The 25,638-nt window shown below is 43.9% G+C and overlaps 1 protein-coding gene across 2 annotated transcripts in view; it reads right to left on the bottom strand.

Annotated features, from left to right (window-relative positions):
* Nucleotides 1-25,638, bottom strand: part of LOC142563796 (uncharacterized protein CG43867) — a 94,182-nt gene that overhangs the window by 45,037 nt on the left and 23,507 nt on the right. For both annotated transcript variants that reach the window (XM_075674414.1, XM_075674416.1), the window contains exons 5-11: nt 24,660-24,834; nt 20,861-20,924; nt 18,755-18,846; nt 16,521-16,650; nt 12,009-12,136; nt 8,465-8,599; nt 7,028-7,114 (exon numbers count right to left, since the gene is read on the bottom strand). In XM_075674414.1, coding sequence (XP_075530529.1) covers nt 7,028-7,114; nt 8,465-8,599; nt 12,009-12,136; nt 16,521-16,650; nt 18,755-18,846; nt 20,861-20,924; nt 24,660-24,834 — 811 coding nt within the window. The remainder of the gene's footprint in view (nt 1-7,027; nt 7,115-8,464; nt 8,600-12,008; nt 12,137-16,520; nt 16,651-18,754; nt 18,847-20,860; nt 20,925-24,659; nt 24,835-25,638) is intronic.

The following is a 25,638-nucleotide window of genomic DNA, read 5'->3' as shown; positions in this document are numbered from 1 at the left end:
GTCGAGCAGAAATAGAAATACATGCATTATAGTTTTGATTTATCGTTGACCATGATGCCGGTGCCTCCTCGAAACCAAAACTAGCAAAGCCTACTCAATCTAGCACTCACCAACCATGCACAAACAGCAAGACAATACTAGCCAGTAAGTCGTAAAGGCCAACGTTACTAGAAATTCTAGTAACGTAGGTAGAGGCTGCATTTGGCATTTGCAAAATTTGACGTGCGAGTCCCATTCTGCTTTTATCATTTACTGTTCATGGCTGGCTGATCCTGCTGATAAGACGTGTGGAGCATTACTGTGACCACTGACAAAGTGCAATAAAAAAGCATGTGAAGTCATCATCATCATCATCATCATCATCATCATCAGCCTGGTTACACCCACTGCAGGGCAAAGGCCTCTCCCATACTTCTCCAACAACCCCGGTCATGTACTAATTGTGTCCATGCCGTCCCTGCAAACTTCTTAATCTCATCCGCCCACCTAACTTTCTGCCGCCCCCTGCTACGCTTCCCTTCCCTTGGGATCCAGTCCGTAACCCTTAATGACCATCGGTTATCTTCCCTCCTCATTACATGTCCTGCCCATGCCCATTTCTTTTTCTTGATTTCAACTAAGATGTCATTAACTCGCGTTTGTTCCCTCACCCAATCTGCTCTTTTCTTATCCCTTAACGTTACACCTATCATTCTTCTTTCCATAGCTCGTTTGTGTCGTCCTCAATTTGAGTAGAACCCTTTTAGTAAGCCTCCAGGTTTCTGCCCCGTAGGTGAGTACTGGTAAGACACAGCTATTATATACTTTTCTCTTGAGGGATAATGGCAACCTGCTGTTCATGATTTGGGAATGCCTGCCAAAAGCACCCCAGCCCATTCTTATTCTTCTGATTATTTCCGTCTCATGATCCGGATCCGCCGTCACTACCTGCCCTAAGTAGATGTATTCCCTTACGACTTCCAGTGCCTCGCTGCCTATTGTAAATTGCTGTTCTGTCCCGAGACTGTTAAGCATTACTTTAGTTTTCTGCAGATTAATTTTTAGACCCACTCTTCTGCTTTGCCTCTCCAGGTCAGTGAGCATGCATTGCAATTGGTCCCCTGAGTTACTAAGCAAGGCAATATCATCAGCGAATCGCAAGTTACTAAGGTATTCTCCATTAACTTTTATCCCCAATTCTTCCCAATCCAGGTCTCTGAATACCTCCTGTAAACACGCTGTGAATAGCATTGGAGATATCGTATCTCCCTGCCTGACGCCTTTCTTTATTGGGATTTTGTTGCTTGCTTTATGGAGGACTACGGTGGCTGTGGAGCCGCTATAGATATCTTCCAGTATTTTTACATATGGCTCATCTACACCCTGATTCCGTAATGCCTCCATGACTGCTGAGGTTTCGACTGAATCAAACGCTTTCTCGTAATCAATGAAAGCTATATATAAGGGTTGGTTATATTCTGTACATTTCTCTATCACTTGATTGATAGTGTGAATATGGTCTATTGTTGAGTAGCCTTTACGGAATCCTGCCTGGTCCTTTGGTTGACAGAGGTCTAAGGTGTTCCTGATTCTATTTGCAATTACCTTAGTAAATACTTTGTAGGCAACGGACAGTAAGCTGATCGGTCTATAATTTTTCAAGTCTTTGGCGTCCCCTTTCTTATGGATTAGGATTATGTTAGCGTTCTTCCAAGATTCCGGTACGCTCGAGGTCATGAGGCATTGCGTATACAGGGTGGCCAGTTTCTCTAGAACAATCTGTCCGCCATCCTTCAACAAATCTGCTGTTACCTGATCCTCCCCAGCTGCCTTCCCCCTTTGCATATTTCCTAAGGCTTTCTTTACTTCTTCCGGCGTTACCTTCGGGATTTCGAATTCCTCTAGACTATTTTCTCTTCCATTATCGTCGTGGATGCCACTGGTACTATATAAATCTCTATAGAACTCCTCAGCCACTTGAACTATCTCATCCATATTAGTAATGATATTGCCGGCTTTGTCTCTTAACGCATACATCTGATTCTTGCCAATTCCTAGTTTCTTCTTCACTGTTTTTAGGCTTCCTCCGTTCCTGAGAGCATGTTCAATTCTATCCATATTATACTTCCTTATGTCAGCTGTCTTACGCTTGTTGATTAACTTCGAAAGTTCTGCAAGTTCTATTCTAGCTGTAGGGTTAGATGCTTTCATACATTGGCGTTTCTTGATCAGATCTTTCGTCTCCTGTGATAGTTTGCTGGTATCCTGCCTAACGGAGTTACCACCGACTTCCATGTGAAGTCGGTAACGGAGTTACCACCGACTTACTGTGAAGTAAGGGTGTGCAAATATCAAAATTTTTCAATACAAATCATATATTAATACTTAGCATCGAATATCGAATAATAATATGCACATGCAAGTTAAGTTGAAAAAAAATTGTGGGGTTTTACATGCCAAAATCACCATCTGATTATGAGGCACGCCGTAGTGGGGCACTCCGGAAATTTGGACCGCCTGGGGTTCTTTAACATGTGCCTAAATCTAAGTACACAGGTGTTTTCGCATTTTGCCCCCATCAAAAAGTGGCCGCCATGGCCGGGATTCGATCCCGCAACCTCGTACTTAGCAGCCCAACACCATAGCCACTATGCGACTGTGGCGGGTCAACAAGTTGGGTTAATTTGTTATGTTGGAACATTGGAATTGCATCGTCAATGTTAAAAAAAACTAGACTACAAAGCTGTTATGCTAAAACATATATTTGGCTCGTGTTAACTTGTTAAATTTAGTAATTCCAATTAGCTGTCCTCGCCAGCCTATGCCTTATTATACCGCATCAAATGCCCATACACTCGGAGGCATTTGACCCTGTTCTGATCGTCACTCATCACACTTGCTGTCAAACAATAAGCTCAAAATTGGGGGTGGCGCCGCAAAAAGAAAAGACAGAAAGAAAAGAAAAAAATCACGAGCCATTCCACTCTGTGAAGGTGGTTAACCAGCGAAGCTGTTTAGCACATGACACGGAGGTGTCACATAATTTTGAACAAAGGTACAAACTCATTTATTATCTTGATGGTAGTCACTGTGACGAAAGGTTGGCGCACTCATTTACTGTCATGATCGGTGATCATTATTTCACTCGCAACTGTAATCACGTTATTTGATGTCAAATCTATGCGCACACTCTGTTGGGTGGTCAGTTGGGCCGAATTTTCTGCTCTAGGTTGTTTGCTTTGAAGAGGTTGAAATCCTGCACACTTCCATTCATATGAACCTTGACGTAAATAGGTGTGTCTTACTGTGAGCTGAGTGTGGTATTGCAAGGGACATGTCTGCAACATGGAATGTGTAAACCGCTCCCTTTTTGGTACCGACATATCCACACTGTAATCACCGGCAATGACAACAGGGGTAGTGTCATCACAGCTAGTTCACGTGAAGTGAGTAGCCATGAACCTTACGGGACTATGAGTCATTGCATTTTTTGCTTCCTCACGGGGGTATGAGCCAATGATGATGACAGTTTTCGACAAGCTGTTCTGTATCTTATATGCATTATTAGAAAGGACTGAAGCACTGTTCGCTTCAGTTTGCTAAGTGCTTGTAGCCTCTGCCTTACGGGGCTATGAGCCATTGCATTTTTTGCTTGCTTACGGGGGTATGAGCCATTGATGATGATGGTTTTTGTTCATGGAGAACAGAAATGCATGGAACCCTAGCCATATACAGCTTCACTGTAAAAACATGGAGTGCACCCTTGCTGTTCACAAACCTATGCCCCTTGCTACTGAGAGACTGGCTTTCCCGCATAGCTTAAATGTTTAATGACTAAGTGTGCTTTACAGGCAAACTTTTGTTAGCAGCACGAAATCATCACAAAATCTGGAACAAAGTCACCCCAATATTCTCGTATTAGATAGAAACAAATGCTAAGAACCGCATTTGCTCCCGCACAGCCAGCAATGCATTCTATTTCATTCTAATATTCGTATCCAACCGAACATTCGAACATTTTAGAATATCTATTTTCAAATCGAATACGAATATAAACAATATAATATCTGATAATATTCGAACTTTTCAAATATTCACAAAGCCCTAGCAAAAAGGTATAGCATAAAGGGCATTGGTAGAAAATTGCAGCCACGGACTAAGGTAAGCGTATGTGCATATTGCAATGCATTGACAAACTTGGGCCATATTCTCGGATGATCACTTTCAAAGATACTTTCACTTTCGTGATATTTCGCGTGACTAGCACAGGATGCATGAAGGGGCAGCAGCAATTCTGCACTGTGATAAAATAGCATGCTTGGCACTCTCCCAAGAATGCCGTTGCTCGTAGATGCTGATGCGTCTTGACCTAGTCACGCGAAATTGAAGTTATTCCCAAAATTGACGATCCAAGATTGCGGCAGGCACATTTTATTTTATTTTTTTGCCACTTGTGGAAATTTGTCACTAAATCTCTGGTGATTCTGGTATTTCGGACTCCCGATTATTCGGACGTTTTGGCGGTCCTGGTCGAGTCCGAATTGTTGGTTAGCAACTGTGTGCTGTGGAAGCACGACACAATCCTGCAGGTAACCTGATTGATACACGGCTGGTACCAACAACTGTGCCCAGCATCATGCATTACTAACTTACCAAACCAAATGCTATGCATCCAACAAGTCTCCGACAGGTTTTCAATATGTTTTCACAGGTTCCAACAGATTCCAACAAGCTTTCAACAGCGTCTAACAGTTAAGAGGAAGCTTTAGCTTGGGCGCTCCTATGTAAGTACATGGGAAAAGAGAAATCGTTTTTCTCGGCAACCACTGCACCATATTTGACGAAGCCTGTTGCATTTAAAAGAAAACGTTGAAATCTAGTGACTGTTGGTAGCGAATCTTTATTTAGTCAGCCAACTTATGAATAAAAATTGTCAAAAATCCCACATTTTAAGAACGTAAAACTATGAAATTTACAACTCTTATGACTCAGAAATGAAAACGATATTGCAATTCTGTTGTATTTAATATACGTGTAAAGGAGACAAAATCGATGTGTATTATACATGGATCTCACACGGACCATTAATATGTGGGTAAGACTTTTGCAAAACCCTTGTAAACAATGTAACAGAATCACGTAAGATATAAATTTTATAAAATTTGCCAGCTTTAGATGCTCCAACAAATGCATCTTACAGAACTGCAATATCTGTTCTTGGTGCTGAGCTACGAATTTGTAAATTTCATGCTTCTATTTTTTTCAAACGTGCCAATTTTTGAAGATTCCTTTTAAAACACTCGGGCCCTAAATTAATATTTCACTTTCAACAGTCACTAGAATTTAACTCTATTTCTTAAATTCAACAAATTTCATTAAAATTGGTCATTGGTTATCTCAGAAAAGTGCTTCTACATTTTACATGTACAGTCTACGCTCGTTACAACGGACCCACGTACAGCAGACTTTCGGATATAACGAACCGTATTTCAGCATGAGTTTGTTCTACTAATGCAACGAAGTTTGCTTTTAATGAACCGCTCTACAATGGATTATCAGCTACAGCGGACAAAATTAACGGCAATTTTTTTCCTAATCGGGCGTATAAAATGGACTTTGGCCGTGTCGACATGGGCTGACAACTGATTTATGAAGGTCAGCCGACGATCGGGACTCAATATTGTGCGTGCAAGGGAGGAAGGCGGGCAGAAACGCGCCATCTCCTTTTGTGCGCGAGGCATGGGGGGGGGGGGGGGCTAGGTGAGAGAGAGGTTATACTCTGGTAGCTGCTGCTTACGGCGCAGCCGCCGTATCTTGAAAGCTATCTGCGATGTGGACAATGTGCACTCAGTGCTAGTAGCTTCATATGCACTGTGCTTTTGACGTTTAGTTTACGTGGAAGCGAGAGACAGCGCGAAGGTCAATTCGCTCGCCGCTGCTGCTGCGCTTATCTTGTTTAATTTGCTATCACGATCGATGCTTTGCTTTTCGGGCGAAACTACATTTTTGTTTGTTTTTTACTTTGGATGTTTCGCCACTCGCTCTTTGCAGTAAAGTTAGGTATCGTGACGAAAGCTTCGGAAGCGGGGCGTTTCGGATCTTATGGACTTCGGATAAAATGGAATTTTTTTTTTAGGATTATCACGATCTGTTGTAACGAGAGTCGACTGTATTTAAATAGGTGGCATCAAAGTTGGGCCCGAGCTAAGGCTTCCGCTTAAAGCACCCATACTTCCAACCAGTGACATGTCGTATTGGATGCCATGTTGTAAAATTACTTTCCTTCTTCGAGCAGAGCACTGGCTTTTTGTTTCTTTCCTTTTCACAAAGTGTCTTTAAGTAGGAAAAAAGCAGAACCAATCAGACAGTGGTGCGAAGCTGATCGACATTTAAAAGCTTATCATGTCATCGCAATCAGAGAAGTGCAATGCTATCAAACTCTATGGCTTGCACCTAAGCTATATAGTATATGCAACAGTGGCAACGTTAAAATGGTTGGCAAGATGCGCAAAGAGGCATGCTACAGGTAAAAGACCACATCATCTCCTTATGTTGTTTGGAGCAGCATGAAGCAAATTCACTAAGAAATATCTTCGTTTTTTTGCTAGTCCTGCCATAATTAGAAAGCTTTTGTCAGGAATTTCGCTTGCTGCTGCTGCCTCGCTTATTTGTCCTGAAGTTGACAGTAGTCAAAGAGTTACAACATTGTCCTGAAGCAAACAGTAGCATAGACACAATTGTGCATTCATTTCAGCTGCATCACTTGCATGGTTCGTACCAATACGCTTAGAAGTAGGCATTTGCTAATCCCAAAGAAAGTACAGTCTAAGCTCAATATAAAGAGTCAAGATATAGTAAACTATTGGATGTAACAAAGTAAATCTAAAATGTTGAGCACCAATATCAGCATGTAATTAATATACACTAATATCTAATATAACAAAATTACTTCTGTGTCCGATGCAAGTTCTTTATAGTAAGGTTTGACTGTATCCCTGTGAGAACAGTGGGCTAGTTAATCAGTGATTGGCCAATCACTTGTCCTCACCTCAAAGGTGGTGGCACCATGGGCACGAGTGACTCGGCAGACTTCATCCAGAGCAATCTGGCCTCTTGGCTTCCGGCCAACATCACTCTGCAATGCGACACATGCAATGTAGCCATATTCATTGAAGCACTGCCTTCAAGAACTATCAGTTCACACTGTACATCTATTTTAGGCCGTCTTGAAATACTAATCTGTGAAATGGTGAAACCTTGATTTTCAGAGCACTCCTGTCATTGAATTGAAATGTTGACAATCGGGGGTATCCTTGACAATCCTTTGATGAAACAGTCCATGACTAGCACTTAGCACCATAGGCCACTTATAATGTAAGTCGCCGGAGTCGCGAATTCAGCACACTATATGACCAAAACAACATTTTTTAAAGGCTGTGTACGTGCAAAACATGTAGATCAAGCAGCCATGTGCTTCCAGGAATTGAAGCTTACGACTGGGATGCGCCCTCACTTTCGTCGGCAAGGTGGTTCCTCTGTTTCCCAAGTGCTGTACAGCCCGAAGCATTTCGTTGACTGCACAAGACCGCAACTTTTGTCGCCAACTCCTGACAAGACGGCACTGGTTAGGCCTAGCCGGGGAGGAGGTGAGGAGTCGAGTGGCATGCTGAAGAGCCGTCAAAGAGTGACAACGTGCACGCATTCGGTACAGACCGCATGCCGCTGACAAGCAGCCAGAGCGAAAGGCGTTCTCTGTCGCCTAGGCAACCGCTGCGCACCCGCTGAGCCACCACGCTGCCACCGCGCTTCCTTTCTTACTGTATCCTTTTGCCTCAATTACTTGTTTGCTGCCTTGCTCCATGTCTACTCCTTCTTTTCCACCCCACATGGGCCTCCTTGCTCTCTCCTCGACCAGCGCACCTAGTTAAGAAGCTCATTTGCTACTCTACTTGTCTGGGGAGTTTTCCGGCAATCGCATTACAACTGGTGTTTCGTCTCGTGTGCCTGCACTATAAGCGGTAGGCACACACATTGACTTCTTTGGGAAGATAAATGCTACTCAGAAAAGACCGGCATTATATCTGGTCCTGAACTATACGCAGTTACGTTATAAGTGGTCTGAGCTGTACTACATAATGCCATCAAACCACATACCGTGGCCTGCTGTTCAGTGTCGTGGTTGTATACTTGCCTTGATGCCTTCATGATTACGTCCCTCACTTCTGGAAAATTGTTCATCATGACAACTGACAAGGGGAACTTTGGTAGAACTCTTGGATACATCAACTTGAGAATTTTTTCTTTAAGGCTGCATACAGCAAAGTAAAGTTTTAAACCAGCAATGTCTCTGATAACAAACTTCACTGTGTTACAATGCCAATCATACTTTTAGCATTATGTGCAACTTCATACCATAACTCCCCCTTGTGCTTGTGCCCTCTAGTAAGCACTCTTGCACATGCCTTATGTTAGCGGCTCTCCTCACCTGTGCCTTATAGTAACGCAGTGTCCCATTGGCCAGGACAAACCATCGGCGCTTCCAGGTCTTGAGCTTGCCCCCGAGCTTGGTCAGGTAGCCGCTTTTCTCAGCTGGCTCAGGTACGACAGGATAAAGGCACTCCTGGAAAAGCAGGAACAAGCCCCCTGTCACACGAGCGGCTGAGAACAAGAGCCCAGGGCTACTCAGGGCATCACGTTTCTAGATAACTGCAGAAACCACTGACGATGATTGTCAACGTAAAGGAATAGCGGAGTGCTGCTAGAAAGCTATTTGATTTATTAAAGGAATGATTCTCACTTAAAGGAAAGATAAAGGAAAGATAGCTCACTTGATTTCTTTTCCAGTAATCTATCGGCGCGTAAGCAAAAGGTTGTCATTGGTCGCCTTAATTCATCATACAGTAAAATTAACTGTGGGTACCACAGGACTCAGTTTTGGGCCCTATTTGTTCTCTCTTTATATAAATGATGTCCCACAAGCCCTGCAGAGGTCAAAAGCTTTGATGTACGCGGGCGACACTGCTTTAATTTTTGCAGGAAACTTCCTTCCAGCTCTCCAAAACGACATGATGACCGATTTTTTCAAACATCCCGGTATGGTTTGCCAAGAATCACTTGACTATCTAGTGCGAAAACAAAATACATTGTATTTCACTCTCGCGTGAAACATATTGATACTGCACTGCTTAACCTATCATTAAACAATAAGCTTGTTCAACAAGTCCCTTCTTTCAAATACTTAGGGGCCATTTTTGATGAGAACTTACACTGGCACGAGCAAGTACAGAGTATATAGGCAGAGGTAGCCTATGGCTGCTATATTCTAATAAAAGCTTGCCAATATGTTCCACAAGCTATAATTTGTACACTGTACTTCTCATTATGCCATTGTCAAATAAATTATTGCAAGGATTTACGGGGTGTGATGTACACTAGTTATCTAAAACCTCTAGAATGACTCCAAAAGCAAATATTGAGAGCCATAAGCCACGATCAACCTATACATAACATTTTTCAATCGCAATGCGTTCTTTCAGTTTTGATGTTACGGGACTACAAGATTGCTGTTTCATTCAATAATGTAACTAATACAAACTCCTATATGCAATACGAGACAAGCTTGAAACGATAATTTTAACCTGCCCAAATATCATGTAACATATACAGCGAAAGAATAATAGAATTTAATGGAACTAAAATTTGGAAAATGGTCCCGCTTGACATAAAACTGCACGTAATTTCGGCTTAGCATGCAAGTCATTTTTTCTCTCTATGCAAGACTTGTGAACTTGTATGTTTGTTGAGAGACATGGTTTGAGATCATGCTCATTATATGTATGTACGTATTATAGGTGTACTTATACAGGGTGCCCACACAACTTGAGGCAAGAATTTAAAAATGAAAAGCACATCATAAGTGAATTGAGCCGAACATATAATATTCGCAATAACCTATAGTAACTCAGGCAATTTTTTTTCCATAACTCACTAGTGAATTAAGTTTAATTACCCCGCTTTTTAATTATTGGCTGAGGACCCAAAGTATGGTACATAGATTTGTAGAGCGCCTTCAGAAACCACCGATCGAGTTGTTTCCTCTACAACACGTCTCACATAGTCCTTTTTTCTGGGATGCAAAGCAAGCCCGCGAAATATGAAAAAAGCCATGTGACGGAGCATTTGCGCAGAATTGTGCTGCTCTCAAGCGTGCGTTCGGTGAACAAGGTCGGCTGCATCATGACTGGCAACGAGAAAGCGGCAGGGCGTTCTCTATCTCATCGTCAGCGCTTGGCCAGCAGCATGCATTCTTGGCCGCACTCCTGTAAAACAACACCTTGAGGTAAAATTCACGTTGCCATGAAGCCATGCTTATGACAAAGTTTTCCACCATAAGTGTAGCCATATAGGAGGGGAACGGAGTTGCTGGTTTAAAATACAACATGGAGAATTGATGCGTCCATGAATGGAGGCTATTTTTACAAAGGTTTGGACATCGTATGCAGCTGTTTTCACGTGTTATACACACTGATGTTTTTTTTTACTTCTTTCAGTCGTGTTGTAATCAAGTCTGCAGATTATACAGTCAAACCCGGCTATATCGAACTCGCTAGAAAACGCCTATCAGTTCGATATAGAGCACAATTCGATATAAGCCTGCTAAATAATTGGATGTCACAAAAGCACATACCATTTATAAGATCACTTTATTGATTACACTAGCTTAGTTTCGCACGAAATAGTCCTGCATTTTCTTCTGCTTTGGCAATTTCGCTGCCTGCGACGCACGCACTTTTCCACATTAAGGAGTCGGAGCAGCTGAGGCCGCAACTTTCCGCATTCGCGCAGAAGCACCGGACTATTGCGAGCGCACCAATCATTTCGGAGGATGTGGGACCGTCGTTGCTTTCCTCATTGTGCCCACTTTCACTTGTGCTCGGTACGATGTTGGCAATGTAGTCTTTGTTTTCGGGCTCTCCCGTGGTCGCGACACATCATTTGCGCTCACAAACTCATCCACCGTTGATTCGTCAACAGCTTCCGGAATTTCTGACAGTTCGCTCCAAACTTCGGCAACACTGGCAACGGCTTCGTCGCATTCATCAAAATTTACGGTCATCACCGAGCACGCGGAAGTCGGCATGGCTGAAGCAATTTCAGATTAAGCACTCGTACGCGGCCGTGCGTGCGAGTCGGGCGCCACGGGCACCGGGTCGCGAGTTTGGACGCTTTAGCCCTAATCTCCCCCTTATTCTTCAAGATCGTGCCGAGAGTGCTCCTCGGAATCTTGTGCTCTGCGGGGACATCCAACTTCTCACCGCGTTCGACACGATTCATGATTGCGAGCTTCACGACGAAAGGCAAATTCTGCCGCTTCATCACGGCAATACTGCGGGAGAAGGCCTACAAGGCGCACACAAAAACAGCGAGACAACTCGCACTTTCGCCATCTTGCACGACGAGGGCACAAGAGCATCTGATTGGCTGTCTGAGCAAGCGCTGTGGGCGGGCCAGGATCATTTTTTGCAGGGGGGGTGCCGACGGCTCGTCTGAGGCAGCGCGGTCGGGCGCGGTCAGGGTAGGGAGAGCGGTTGGATGGAGCCGCGCAGCCGGCTTTTCTCCGCCACCGCGAGGGAAAGCCAACTTCCGGGGGCACTTTCCGCCGCTTGACATTCGATATATCGGGTGTCGCTGCTGTTTTTGTTCGATGTAAGCGTAATTTTTGCGATATATACTCATTGTAACTATATCGTGTCCAGAAATTGTTCGATATATAGAATAATTCGATGTAAACGGGTTCGATATAGTCGGGTTCGACTGTATGCATAAATATATGAATACTGTATGTTTGTTTTCAACACTTCAAAAACTTAATTACTCGAAGTTGAGCTGACCCAAGTATCGAATAGCGTATTACTCAATCGAATATTTGAATATATCATATATTCGCACAAGCCTAGTAATTTACTTATGTACAGCTCAACTATGTTTTCTATTTACTGTCCCTTTCAGGCTGCAATCACATTTCATACCTGGGTGCCCCTGGAGACTACAGGTGGGTGTGGCTCGAGGGAGTCCAAGCTCAGGGTGTCGGCAGTGGTGGACACTGCATCCGGAGGAACCGCATAGTCGTCCGACAGCAGCGACTCGGCCGAAGTCTCTGCACAAACAAGAATTGAGACTGCACATTTCAGCTTCGCTGTCACCCTATGACTGCTCATACCCTGGTCAGGTTACACTCTTGTTACTGACAGATAAGAGCAACATCTCAAAGCTAAAGGCACCACTAACTTGTTGCAGCCGAAAATGTATTGTTCTTAATAGGTATGTGCAGAGAAGTCTGTGTGAAAATATTTCCATGTTTGAAATGTCAGTGGATGTGCCTCAGAAAGCTTGCAAAAATCAACGTTTTTGAGAGCAATACTGAAAAAATAAACAAAAATAGCGTCACTATATTTTAACTGTGCAACTCTTTGGTAGGACTATAGTCAGAGATGTCTTGTGCTCCTGCTAGATATGAACGACTTCTTACACGACAATTTATATCATAATATTTTCAGATTTCAATCTTTGTGTGACATGAATTTTGAGCACTTCACATCACTTAGATCACACAAGTCATCATACCTGCGACGACACACAGCTACTTAAAGGGACACTAAAGGTTACCAAAAACTCAAGTTAAAGCGGTAGAGCAATGTTCTAGAACGTCTAAGACGTCAATATAATCGCGAACAGAGCTTTAGTAACCGAGAAATTGAGGTAAATGCATGACACGATTTGAGACTCCCCAGCGACATTCCGGTACTAGCCCGATGACAAAAGCACTCCTCATCATTTGTGTTACTAATACTCAACTACTCGTACTAAAAATATCATTTCATTTGATTATAAGACAGAAAATAATGCTACTTGTCTACATCTATTCGATTCTAAGAAAAAATAACATTTTGACGTTACCCTTCAGTAATATAGGTGGTCGAAAGTTTTCGTTTTCGCTCGACTCTGCGCGCTCGACTCTGCGTCGCGCACGCTTTGGAGTTTCAGTAGTTTCGTTATCGCGTCATGCTGTGAGGGTTCTGCTGGCTCGCGAAACTTTCATTTGGAACAAGCAGCGTGAATGCCAAGTCCATGTGATGTCGTGGGAAGCCCTTGTTGCTTTCCCACTCCGGAGAGCCGGGGTCAAGGCCGCCGTCGTAGTACGCAACGACGCCGGCAGCGCGAGCCCTCAGCAGCAGGTCGGACTCGTCAGTGCTCAAATCGCTGAAGTTGAGCCCACCATTGCGAGCCAATCTGTCGGTGTCAGGGTCCATTGCAACGAGCGTCGAAGTTCGCGTCATAGAATGAAGTACCAGCTTATGGTCGTGCGTTTCTCCTTCCGCTAGCCACCATACTCCCGCTTTCGCTCTGCTGTCAGCTCTGTCTTGGCTCTGTTTCTGGCCACGCGTTTGCTTTTTGTGCAGAGAAGTCGTAGCGTTGTCAGCGGACGCCGTTCTACTCACCGATGGCCCAACGTCACTATGAGACCATGATGTCAGTACTCCTCGATTGGAGGGCGGGCGAATTGAACTGCGCTAGAGGTACGCGGACGCTTCAGAACGCATTTTCTCTTAAAATAAGTCTCTCCTTGGCACGAAACAAGCGTTTCGAGGTTTCTGGGATGGTATTTCAACAGTCCACGTTGACTTAATAGTAACCTTTAGTGTCCCGTTAAACACAGAAGCCTATCACTGGTGGCTGAACACTGACAAAAGTGCACAAATATTAGACATTCTAAATACAAGTTAACTATTCCCATTTCAGTTATAAGTATTGAAACTGGAGAAATGTATACATTCTATGGGTGTGAAAATAGCAAATAGTAGTACATTTTGAATCGAATATCGAATCGAATATCAGAAAATTTATCACAGAATTTTATGCTTATAAATTTTGTGCAATAAAACAGAATGCTGCACATGCTCAAGAGTCTCCTAGCATTGCATAACAAGAATGTAGTAGCTATCAGTAACATAGATACATAGGAATCAAGATGTACAGGCGCCCAAATCTTTAACTGGCGCGCGCGAGCGGCGACTTTTCCGTGCGTCAGCGCCGTATGACGGGGCGCGGCTGCAAAGAGTCTGAGGCTAAGTGCATACGGACAAAGCGCGCTCAGCTGGGCCCATCGTCTGCTAAGCTGTTTCCAGCCTCGCCCCGTCATACGGCGCTGACGCATGGAAAAGTCGCCGCTCGCACACGCCAGTTAAAGATTTGGGCGCCTGTACAGTACGGTCTACTCTTATTATAGGAACTCCAAGTTAGTGTGCCAGCACTGATTACAGCTCATTTAAATATGAAAGCCTGGGAAATATTTCTTGATCAACAAAATGTTTGTAGAACAGAATGAAGTGCTTTTTCTCCCTCTGAAGCTAAAGAATTAGTGACGTTATGTTGTACAAAATACTAATGAGGTTCTACGTTTGATAGTGGACCTGTGTTTTATGGCAATCTTATATTGCATAGAAAGCTTTGCTCCAAAATGCACAAAGGCTTTCCCATCCTTGTGGCAGGTAGTTATGGTAAGGCCAATCTGCACGACAGACAAAAGCACAGACCACGCATCACGTGACTCAATCATCGCTTTGCGAATTGCCATCATTGGTGCCGCACATGTCCACCGCAGTCGGCACTGACGAAGAGACACCTTTTAAATGTCAGGATCAGCGTGATTTCTCATCTGTCTATGATTCTGAAATCAGGAAGGTCACTGCAAGCTTCACACGACACCCCTCCTCCGCCTCCTCCTCTCCACTCGTTGTCCATGCAAATGTATGCAGCTGGGTGATCAGCACACTATAGCCACATGACATTTTCATGCCCACCGTGTAAATCTAAAGGTAGTCTTATGACGCACTGCTCGAAGCTATTAAAAAAAAGACTGATGTGCATTAGCGAACAGCGTCAGGAACGAGGCTGCCGTACATACGGTGTGTCGCAAAGATGGCAGCTGCGAGTGACTTTGTTGCCACCCTGTATACTTGCTTTTGTTTACGAGGCTGTTTGTCAGCCTTCCAAGCATAGCACGGCTGCTACGAATAGATCTGCATTGATTTGGCACCCAACCATAGTGTCGACAGCAGACGAAACAGGGTCAATTAGGTCTAATGCCCTAGGCTATGTAGCTGTGATGAAAATTCGCCGCTGCACGATGTGGTAATGGGCCGCAAGCCGTCACAGAATGTTTGTCGCAATGTGTTCTTAGAGGTGGCTCATCAGTGATCGGTCCTGCAATCACGAGTATGAGTTAGCTTTATGGCTGCTGAAGCAACGTTAAGTTAGTCACCTCGTTAAGTTTGTCGCCGCGAAAGCATCCGCGTTGCGTTATCGGTTCGATTGGTCCTGTCGACCTGAAAGAACCTTGCACCAACAGAGGTGGCACAAGTCAATGCGGTGCCATGTAATTCCCGTGTAGGACCAATGTCGGGAAGGGCAAGCGGTAAGGCAGAATCGCCCCCAAAGTCCACAACTCTGGCAGACTCTGCACAGGGGTCACTACACCAATCGAGCATAGCAAATATTCGAAAAATCAAATAGTAGAAATTCGATTCACAAATTAATTATTTGAATGTTTGCTATTCCATTTGATTCATTGATATTCAAATATTTGCACACCCCTAATCAATTCGTATACATCATACATTTCTTTATGGATGGGTATATTGGGTTATCACAATTACTGGAGCCTGACTGTCAGACAAAAAGCATGTGCATATCAACTACTGGCCCCTTCAGGTGAAAACTGAAAGCCAACCAGGAAGTGAGGTGAACTCTCAATTTTTAAATATTTGCAAGTTCCACATTTGATAGCTTTTTAAATAGCATTGTATGTATTCTAGGAAATTAATATAATTTTTTGTACCCTTTACTACTTCTTTCTAAGTTTATAAAAAAAATATAGTTAACATTTAATTCAATATGTAAAGCACCTATGTTTTATTATTTGTACTTGATTTTAAAATTTCATTATACGGACACTTTCACCAAGTCTATTACATTCCCTAAGCAAGCATATCAAGAAGTCTTGTTAGCAGCATGTCTCCCGTGATGGTGCCTTTGTGATGCATGAAAGCAAGCACACAATGCGACAAATTTCTGCATGCAAGATTGACGTCAAGATGGTGGTTCTTTTGACAGCACTATGTTGCGCCCTCTGGTCTCAAGTGTTGTAAACATAGATTGCAACTTTCAAAATGCCAACGCTACCTAATACAACATCTTCTGTCAAATGACAAGGCATGTGCCCTTCCAGAGGCATAAAAGTGTTCGCTGCCTGGCCATACGCCAACACGACAGACAGGTCTGCCATGTTGGAAATGGCTTGCAGACTCCAGCTACACGTAACCTTTTGGCTATATATCTCGCTTGTCGTATGTGACTATGGCAATCTTCGCAGGCCTGTCCAATGTCTATAGCTCATGCTCATGTCCTCGACACTCCTGAAAAAACCTTTGATGAAAAAGGCAGTGACATGGTCTACACTACCGAAGGAAGTGTAGACACACCTCTGCGCACGCCAACTGCCTTCGGAGATCGGTCACTGGATCCGCTGAGGGGCGTCCGACTGGTATCCTCGTTGTCCGACGAATCCGATGACTCTCCCGTGAAAGGCATTGAGCGAATCTGTGATGCTCGCTGCGTAATAAAGGAGAGGGAGAAAACACAGAAGGCCAACATTATGACAGCAGTGACTTTGGGTACGTGGAGTAGCACACAGCACGACGATAACTTGGTTATCAACAAACACTGTGGCACTCTTTATTTTCTAGTTGAACAAAAGTCTGACATGACAGTGTGACGCATAGACTGAGTTGGAGCTAAACTACACAGACAAATATGCAAAAAGTTTATGGAGGGGCCAGCCATTGCTGCAGCTCAACCGGTAGAGCATCACACACAGCATGTGGAGATAGTAGATTCAGCTCCCATTGGCAGCAAGTTGTGCTTACTCCTCTCTCATTTTCCTCTTCCTAAAGAATTGTAAATTTCAATTAAAAACACAGTTAATTTTTCAATGCTTCCCTTGGCTTTATTGCTTGTCAGATTCATGTGGTTGTTACTTTAAAAAAAATGTTGCCTTTCGGTTCCCATGAGTCTTCTAGCTCTCTTAGAGGACCCCTCACTTGGCCCCATGCCAAATTTTAGTTATACTCTGGAAGTTCTAAAATGCGTCCTAGGGCTCGTGTTACCAAAATAATTTTTTCAAATCAGTTTATTATTGGAGGAAATCGATGAAATTAAGTGTGTGCTGTTACCACACAGCCAGGAGGCGAGTGCCAATAGACGCACTCTCTTTCTCTGCCTCAAGAAGCATCCACAAGCAACATTCCTTCCCTGCCTTCTCCCATACAGAAGCCGAGGGACTGCGTCAGGTTCACGTGCCTCGCCTTGCCTCATCCTTGCTTTTCTTCTTTTTTTTGTGTTGGGCACTGAACAAGTTCGGCACTGAACAATTTACCAAAGTAGTATGCCATGACGACTTTCGTTGCTGCGACTGCGTTTTACATTTCAGCGTTAGTGCGTGTTACCTCGACCCTATAGCTAAGGGCATCGCTTTGTCGAGAAGAGGGACTTGAGGCATTTGGTTTGAAACTGAAGCTGGTTTCGCGGTGTGCAGCGCTGTAGTACTTTGCAGACACGATCGTCAGTGTGTGAAGTAAGCACTGCGCTTGTATTTTTAAAATGACCAAACCTGGTGAAGGGCCCTTAAAAAAAATAATCCTCAAACACTGTCAGCCGGTTGAACTATGGGCAATAGCAGATCAGAAATGACATGTTTATGCCTCTGAAAATAAAGTATTTATGTGACTAAAATATGCGCAGTCTAAACCTAGAGAACAGTTACACTAGAGCTTCTCTACAGCGTTGTGCTTGCTTGCAGATTCCCCAGAAATCTCTATTTGCATTAGGACACATCAGCTTGCCAATGCATGAGACCCAACTATCCACCCTAGCCACTGACCAGCGAGCACTTCTGACTTCGAGATTTTTAGGGGTTCAAGTTAGACTATGCGTCCCAAAGCTATAAACTGTACCTTCACACTCACAAATCTGGAATGAGGAATACAGCTCCTATACTCAGTTTCATACATGGCAGAAGATGCTGCAAAGTCTAGGAAGACTTCTCTCACAGTCTGCATTCTTGACCAAGAAATAGTGCATTGAATGTTGAATAGAGATGTTGGTATATGTCATGTGATTTGACGTAACGCTACGTCTCGTACCCTTACGTCATAAGGTATGATGTGACTATTACATGAAAGGCATCACAGGTCTCAGCTTGCTAACCATCAAGCAAGCGGAGTGACACGTTTCTGGGACCAGCGGCCACAGCGCACAACTTGCGCTTGCAACCAGAGCATCCCAAACCACACTGGTAGCACAAAGGTGCACAAATAATAATGTGCATTTTGACATAACCTTACGTCCACAAGTCGTGGTTGTAATATATCAGCTGTTATTCCATAGAAAGCATTGCAGAACAAGAACTGCAGTGAGACATGGAGTGAGATATCTATCACTACACTACTTGCATAGCGCTACTTCCGTAGCATTGCTAGCTAAGTGAAAAATGGAGTACAGCTTGTCTTCTTGTGTTCACACTGTCTTCCAGAGCGATGGTACGTTGGAGGTCACTGGCCCCGAAAAAGATGATGGAAAAGGACAAGCCAAGAAAGGAGGCTGTGGCATCCGGATAATCGACACGCATGGTAGTGGGAGGTGAACGACAAACACCCACCCCTTTGACGGCGGCATAGACGGGCACGCTGAGCTCGGAGAAGGCACTGTGGAGGCGGCTGCCAGGCAGGGTACCTTCCAGGCTCGAGGCACCTGCAGGTGTTAAGATGTACTGCCTACTCAGGCACCATTCCTACGACTCGCGATGTTATGGGCACATTCAAGAAAAGCATAAAGTCAAGTTAGTCATACATTGGTGCTCCAAGAAGTCCAATACATCGCGTTTATTTGCCAAGGACCATGGATTTGCTTATAAATTACCCAGAGAGTAAATAGGCATTGCCTTGCTGGTGTATGCGTGGGAACGCCGGGAAAGCAGTGGCTTAAGATCTTTCTTGGAAAGCCAAGACACCGAAAAGGCATGCCTGGCTAACAGCGTTCTGTCTGCCACAATGGTTTGTTCTTTATTAAAACAGCACATAAAATGCACTTTCTTTATTACATAAAACCTTTTCTTTTTTTCATTAACACCTTCCATGCCACGAACGAGCTCTGTTCGTTCACACGTCTCTGGTAAAAACGACCAAGGACGACGAATTCAGCTCATCGTTGATACTTCTAATTTTCGTGCAATGACATGGACAAGCTGGTTTCGTCTCAGTGCTTTGTCATGCTTCTAGTAGATGGCAGCACATGATCCTTGGGGGAGCACAAGAAGGAGCGAGTTTATTCTGGCAGAGAAAGAAAAACATGTTGGAAGCTGGGGACCTTGAACATAATTTGGCAATTTTTGGTCCGAGTTCGGGACAACAGTGCGGCTCAGAATGGGTTAAACCATGAAAACCTGTCATGGATCATGCAATTGTATCAACCGTGAACGGTACTGGCGACCGCTAAAGTTGGGAGAAAAATTACAGAGCCTGGGCTCACTGTTTGCCAGCTGCAATCATCTGTTTTCATATCCTTAACTACTTGTTGTTTTAATGGGACTAAACAATAACAAAAGGTGTATTATGGGCAAAAAGACATGATATCATTTCATTCTAGAAAAGCACAATTTGTGCGGAAATGACTGATTTAAGCCAAGCCATATTCGAGACAATCCTCATGCCCACACATCTCGGCATCCTCATGGAATGCCAGGATGTGTTGCATGCATTTACGTGCAGGCCGTGCATTTGCATGCATTTGTGCCCGCTGTGTAAATCCAAAGCTAGTCTTGGGACGGGTTCTTTGAAGCTACAAAAAGGGTCTGACGCGCATATATGAACAGCGTCGGGAACTAGATGCCGCTGTATGGCGTGTCGCAAAGATGGCGGTTGTGAACACTGTTGCCATTCCGTGCACTCACTTTCGTTTGCGAGGTGGTTTGTCAGCTTTCCGAGTGCCGCGCAGCTGCTGCGAATAGATCTGCATCGATTCGGCACCAAAGCATCGCTTTAGTCGCCTATGCCCAATTAATTCTGGTTGATTTGGTAACGGGCCACAAGCCATTACAGAATGCTTGCCGCTGATATCTTCTTAAGTGTGGCTCATCAGCGATCGGTCCTTTTTCATACTTGAAGCAGAGTGGCATTCTGCTCTTGCTGATAATGAATGGCTGTAGTTTGCAAAAGCCATCTATATGCGTAGCAAACAAAACTAAGAGCCCCCATCCTGCTCATTCCTTCCTCAATGTCATGTACTGCCCTTCGGATTCAATCTTTTGTTTGACAGCAACTGCCAAAACAGTCCTGTTTTAAATTTGTCGGCATTAAATGTTTTCGACAATGCGAGAAGTGACTGCAAATACGTTAGGAGAAGTACACTTGCAGGGGCGTGATGTGACACTACACTCTATATATAGAATGTGGCGGTGAACGGGAGTCCAATGTACCCGTAGTACATCGCTATGCTTTTGCGTGGCGTTTTCAAGGGAATTTTAGAACTGTTCAATACAGACTATAATTCGATATATCCAAGTTTGATATACCTAGGATCGATGGTATTTAACAACTTTCAATAGTGATTTCTGTATTTGAATATGAACCAAAGAGCAAGTACTATCCTATTAATATTTCAAATTTAGAATATTCACACACATCTGGCAACAACTCTTCCCAATGGTAACACATTGGAGCACAGTAGGTAAAGAAAACAAATGAATAGAAACATGAAGGGCACACACCTGACGTGCCTGAGTGGAGTGATTGGATGATGCCGTTGGCTGCTACCTCATAGATGCGAGACTCCTGTAAAAAGACAACTCGTTCAGCCTCGCAAGAGTAGCTACCACACAGTCTAACATGTGCATAAAAACATGGCAAGGCTTTGGAGTGTATTATAGCTGGACGACTATTTGGTGAATGGCCAATCACAAATGCGTCCGGAGTGCAAATTTAATGAAAAAGTTATTTTAGTTGCTCCAAGATTTGCCACTCAGCATGAACTTAAGAGGAACAGTGAAATGGCGCAGTATTCTTAACTGCTCACTATCGAAAAAACAATCACTTTCACAAGATTTCACGTGACTGGCACCGGAGCCTTCAAGGAACAGTAAACTTCCGTTAACTCAAAGCTTTAAGAACTGGGGAAAATTTTGAGATAAGCGGAGCTTCAAGGTGAGTGAAATCACGAAAAAAAGAAGCCCTCTTGCCACGCATAGACCACATGGAGCTTTTATAATATACCGCTAGCAATATTTTCGGTCACTATCACATGCATCAGCACTGGAGACGTCGGCACCTAGAGGCAATGGCATTACCGGCGCTGGGCCAAGACAGCATGATTCGTACAGAGTCAGGACGATTGCTCCTAACGATACATTTGAAGCCAGTCATCTAAGCATAACCGTTTTTAGACACCTAGAAACCTGATGCTGCTATTTTCTGCATCATAACAAATTCGAAACAGTTTAACTTCGAAAACCGAAACAGGAGAGCGCAATGTTACGCTTTTAATAGATGCCCATAAACAGCGCACAGCATTTATGCTTCCCCACCGCACGGGCAGGAAGCGGGCAGGAAGCAGGCATCCTTATCAAGCCGCGATCTTGCTGAAACGCTCTGGGCTCGCAAGCTGGCTTCCTTCAGCCGCAGTGCATACGCTGATTGAGCCTGCTGAAAAGTGCCGATCATCTTGTCCGAGATTACAATTACTACACTGTGAGCACACTCACGCATCACTGATAGCGTCATAAATGAAAGGGAAAAAAAAACATTGACAGCAACTCCCAGCTCATCGCCGCCTCGTGAGACCACAACAATGTGGCAGAGAGCAGCCGAGCAAGTTTCCACGAGTGGTGATAGAAAGAATAAAGAGGTAAACATAAGTGTAACGCACGGGCCGCCGCAGTGTCTGGCTCAACCAGTGAGCTGCCGCCATAGTAAAAAGCGAGTGCAAGAATTTCCTTTTTCCTGTTATTTTAGGAGTCGAGATTTCAAGATATCCGGAGTCCTGCACAAAGATTTTCGAGATAAGAGGTGAAAAACGCATGGTTTGAAACTACAGCTGCAAAAAAAATTTCGCCTTAGACAATATTTCAAGGTATCAAAGTTCGAGTTAGTGAGGGTTTACTGTATATAGCCAACAATGTTTCTGACCCTGTGTGAAGATAGTGAGCTTGGCAAAGTGCCAGGAATGCTGTCAGCTATACACACTAATGCGTCCGGTACCAAGTCACACGAAATCTCACAGAAGGTAGTTGTATCCACAAAAGTCCAGAATAGCACCCCTGGTCGTACCAGGGTGGTATTTAGCATTAATTACTAAAGGTTTCAACTTGACGGCGCACACAATAACAGCGATGAAATGGGCAATACTGGTGATTCAGAATGGGAATGCAGTTGACAGCAGCATGAAATCAGAAGGGTTGAAGAGTTTAGGACATTGGCACGGATAGGTGATAGGAAAATGCTGGGAGAGGTCTTTAACCTGAAGTGCATTTAATTAAATTGGGCTGATGGTGACACTGTTTTAACCTTATAACTGCCTGAGCATAATTAATTTCATCACTGATGCACACCCCTGGCCACACCCAAGATAATTAGCGATTCTGAAAAACCCATTACCTGGCTGCACCATCCACTCAAAGGTTCATTAAAGGGATACTAAAGGTTAATATTAAATCAATGTGAACTGTTGAAATACCATCCCAGAAACCTTGAAACGTTTGTTTCATGCGAAGAAGAGACTTATTTTAAGAGAAGATGCGTTCTGAAGCGTCCGCGTACCTCTAGCGCAGTTCAAATCATAGTTCTCATAGTGACGTTGCGCCGTCGGTGAGTAAAACGGTGCCCACAAACGGCGCGACGGATTTTCTGCGCAAAACACGAACACGCGACCAGAAAAAGAGCCAAGACAGAGCCAATAGCAGCATGAAAGCGGTACTATGGTGGCTAGCGGAAGGGAAAGTGCGCGACGATAAGCTGGTTCTTTATTTTATGACGCCAACTTTGATGCTCGTTGCAATGGACGACCCTGACAACGACACATTGGCTCACGACGCTGGGCTAGACTTTAGCGATTTAAGCCCTGATGAATGTGACCTGCTGCTGAGGGCTCGCGCTGCCGGCGTCGTTGCATACTACTACGACAGCAGCTGTATGTCATGGCTGTACATATTCACACATCTTTAGCTTTTCCTTCGTGAAAAGCAAATGCCGCACTCACCGCCCCATCTTCGACCTGCAGTTGTTCTTGCGCTTTGGAGAATGCAGGCAAGACCAACGGAACAGCGATACGGGAAAGCATTGCTTTGAAAGGCATTCCACATGATTTTAGTAAGTCAGCGTTGAACTCTTAATCCTCTGGACGAAAGTGCAGCAAGCACACTATGTGATTTTTCGGCCCTTTGCCAACGCGCTGTGGCAGAGGTATGGCACTTGAACACTTCAAATGGGGAGATTCACTCGTTGGCACACAGTGATAAGTGACGTTGAATTCGCCACTGCAACTGCCCTTGGCCAAGATCCGCGGACTGTTCGCGCATCCCACGACCTCACATGGACGTGGCATTCTCGCTGCTTGTTCCAAATGCAAGTTTCGCGAGCCAGCAGGACCAGGGCAGCACGACACGATAACGAAACAACTGAAACTCGAAAGCGCACGCGGCGCAGAGGCGAGCGCTCAGAGTCGAGCAAAAACGAAACCTTTCGACCACCCATACTATTGAAGGGTAACGTCAAAATGTCATTTATTCTTAAAATTGAACAGAAGTAGACAAGGAGCATTTTCTTCCGTCTGATAACATAATGAAATTATTTTTTTAATACGAGTAGTTGAGTACTAGTGACATAAATTATGATGAGGAGTGCTTTCGTCATCGGGCTAGTACCGGAATGTTGCTGGAGGGTCTCAAATCGTGTCATGCATTTACCTCAATTTCTCAGTTACTAAAGCTCTGTTCGCGATCATATTGACGCCTTAGACATTCTAGAGCATTTCTTTATCACTTTAACTTGACTTTATAGTAACCTTTAATGTCCCTTTAAACTAAAATTTTATACTAGGTTTTGTTTTTATGACAGATGGTGCAACAAAGCTTATCAAGTTTGTTGCTCAATTGTCTCATTTTCTGACATGGCGGACTGCCGCTAAAAGCCCGCACAATTTTTAAAATGATGCAGAGATTCAAGAACCTCTTATAAACTCATATTCGGAGGACGTTGGATGTTAATTACAAAGTGTCTTCAAGGAACGACAGCAACGAAGAGTCCCTGTTTCCTGAGAAACACCAATTATCTTAACTGAAATTATTGATTAATGATAGCCCTAACTTTTGTTTGACTCTTCAGATTAAAATTCTCTTCAACGTTTAGCAACATACCACCAATAAATAGCATTTCAATTTAACACCTGATAATGTGTTAACTGGATAGAAATTTAATTTGTTGCACTTTAGAAAAACACCCGGCACCCAAAGGGGTAATTTTTGGAAACAATTTAGCTGGTATAGTGCTATAAGCATAGCGATGAAAATAGCTCACCCACGATGGGAAACGGTGCCTGGGGGGTGTAGGGGGCCGCCCAGTAGGGTCATTGCTCCCTGGAACAGGCGGACCCTCTTCCCTGCTTGGGGTGTAGATCTCGGCGTAGTCGTGCAACTCTTCATCTGGAGCCACTACACCTCGTCGACAACCTTCCGATGCTTGGCTTGGCCACCTGGACAGCGAACCAATTGCATAAACATACCTGAAAACTCTGCCAAATTTTTCGTAATGTTTACAAATCTGGGTTCGTTCTACGATTTTACGAATGTTGCGTCAAGCTTTACGAAAAATAAATTCTGTTCATGAAAAAGCTTTAAAGGTGTTCAAAGATGGGGCTCATGGATTACCGTGCTACTGTGGATGGTCATAGCTGTGCCGGTAGTGACATCTTGTGACACATTGTCAAAATAAAATGTATTTGAAACATTTTTGTGTTGCATTAGTGTAGGAGGATAATCATGAAAGGACTGACTTCATTAAAAGTATCAAAAGTTAAATGCATACTTTGTTACACCGAGGGATTCATTATATACTGGAGTTCATTATATCGAGGTTTAAATGTACCAGTGTTGCTGCTGCGGTACACCTTCTTACTGTATGTACATTCTAAGAAGGCTCCCCACTCAAACATTATGATGTGTCTAAACTCTACCTCAGAATCTCTCTGCATTGCAATGAAAGTTACGAGTTGCGTCAGCCAACCAGAAATGAAAGCCACAGAAAAGGCTCCTCCCTCGTCTGCCTTTAATCTGCCTCCATGTAATGTTGATTGAATGAAAGCTTCTCAGGAGGATTACTGTAGTAGAATACAATGATCCCTTGCCTGGAACACACTGCTGGCTCTTGCAACAAATAAGTTTAAAGGAGCCATACGTTGTGCATGTTGGTATCCCATAGTTGAGAAAACAGCACGGAACAACAAAGGACACAGAAGAAGACTAGACGAATGCAACACTGACTAACAAAGCAAGTTTTT

Source organism: Dermacentor variabilis, chromosome 11, assembly GCF_050947875.1.
Source record: "Dermacentor variabilis isolate Ectoservices chromosome 11, ASM5094787v1, whole genome shotgun sequence".
Classification (NCBI taxonomy): Eukaryota; Metazoa; Arthropoda; class Arachnida; order Ixodida; family Ixodidae; genus Dermacentor; species Dermacentor variabilis.
Note: the sequence above shows the minus strand (reverse complement) of the source record. Positions and strands in the feature narration are given on the sequence as shown.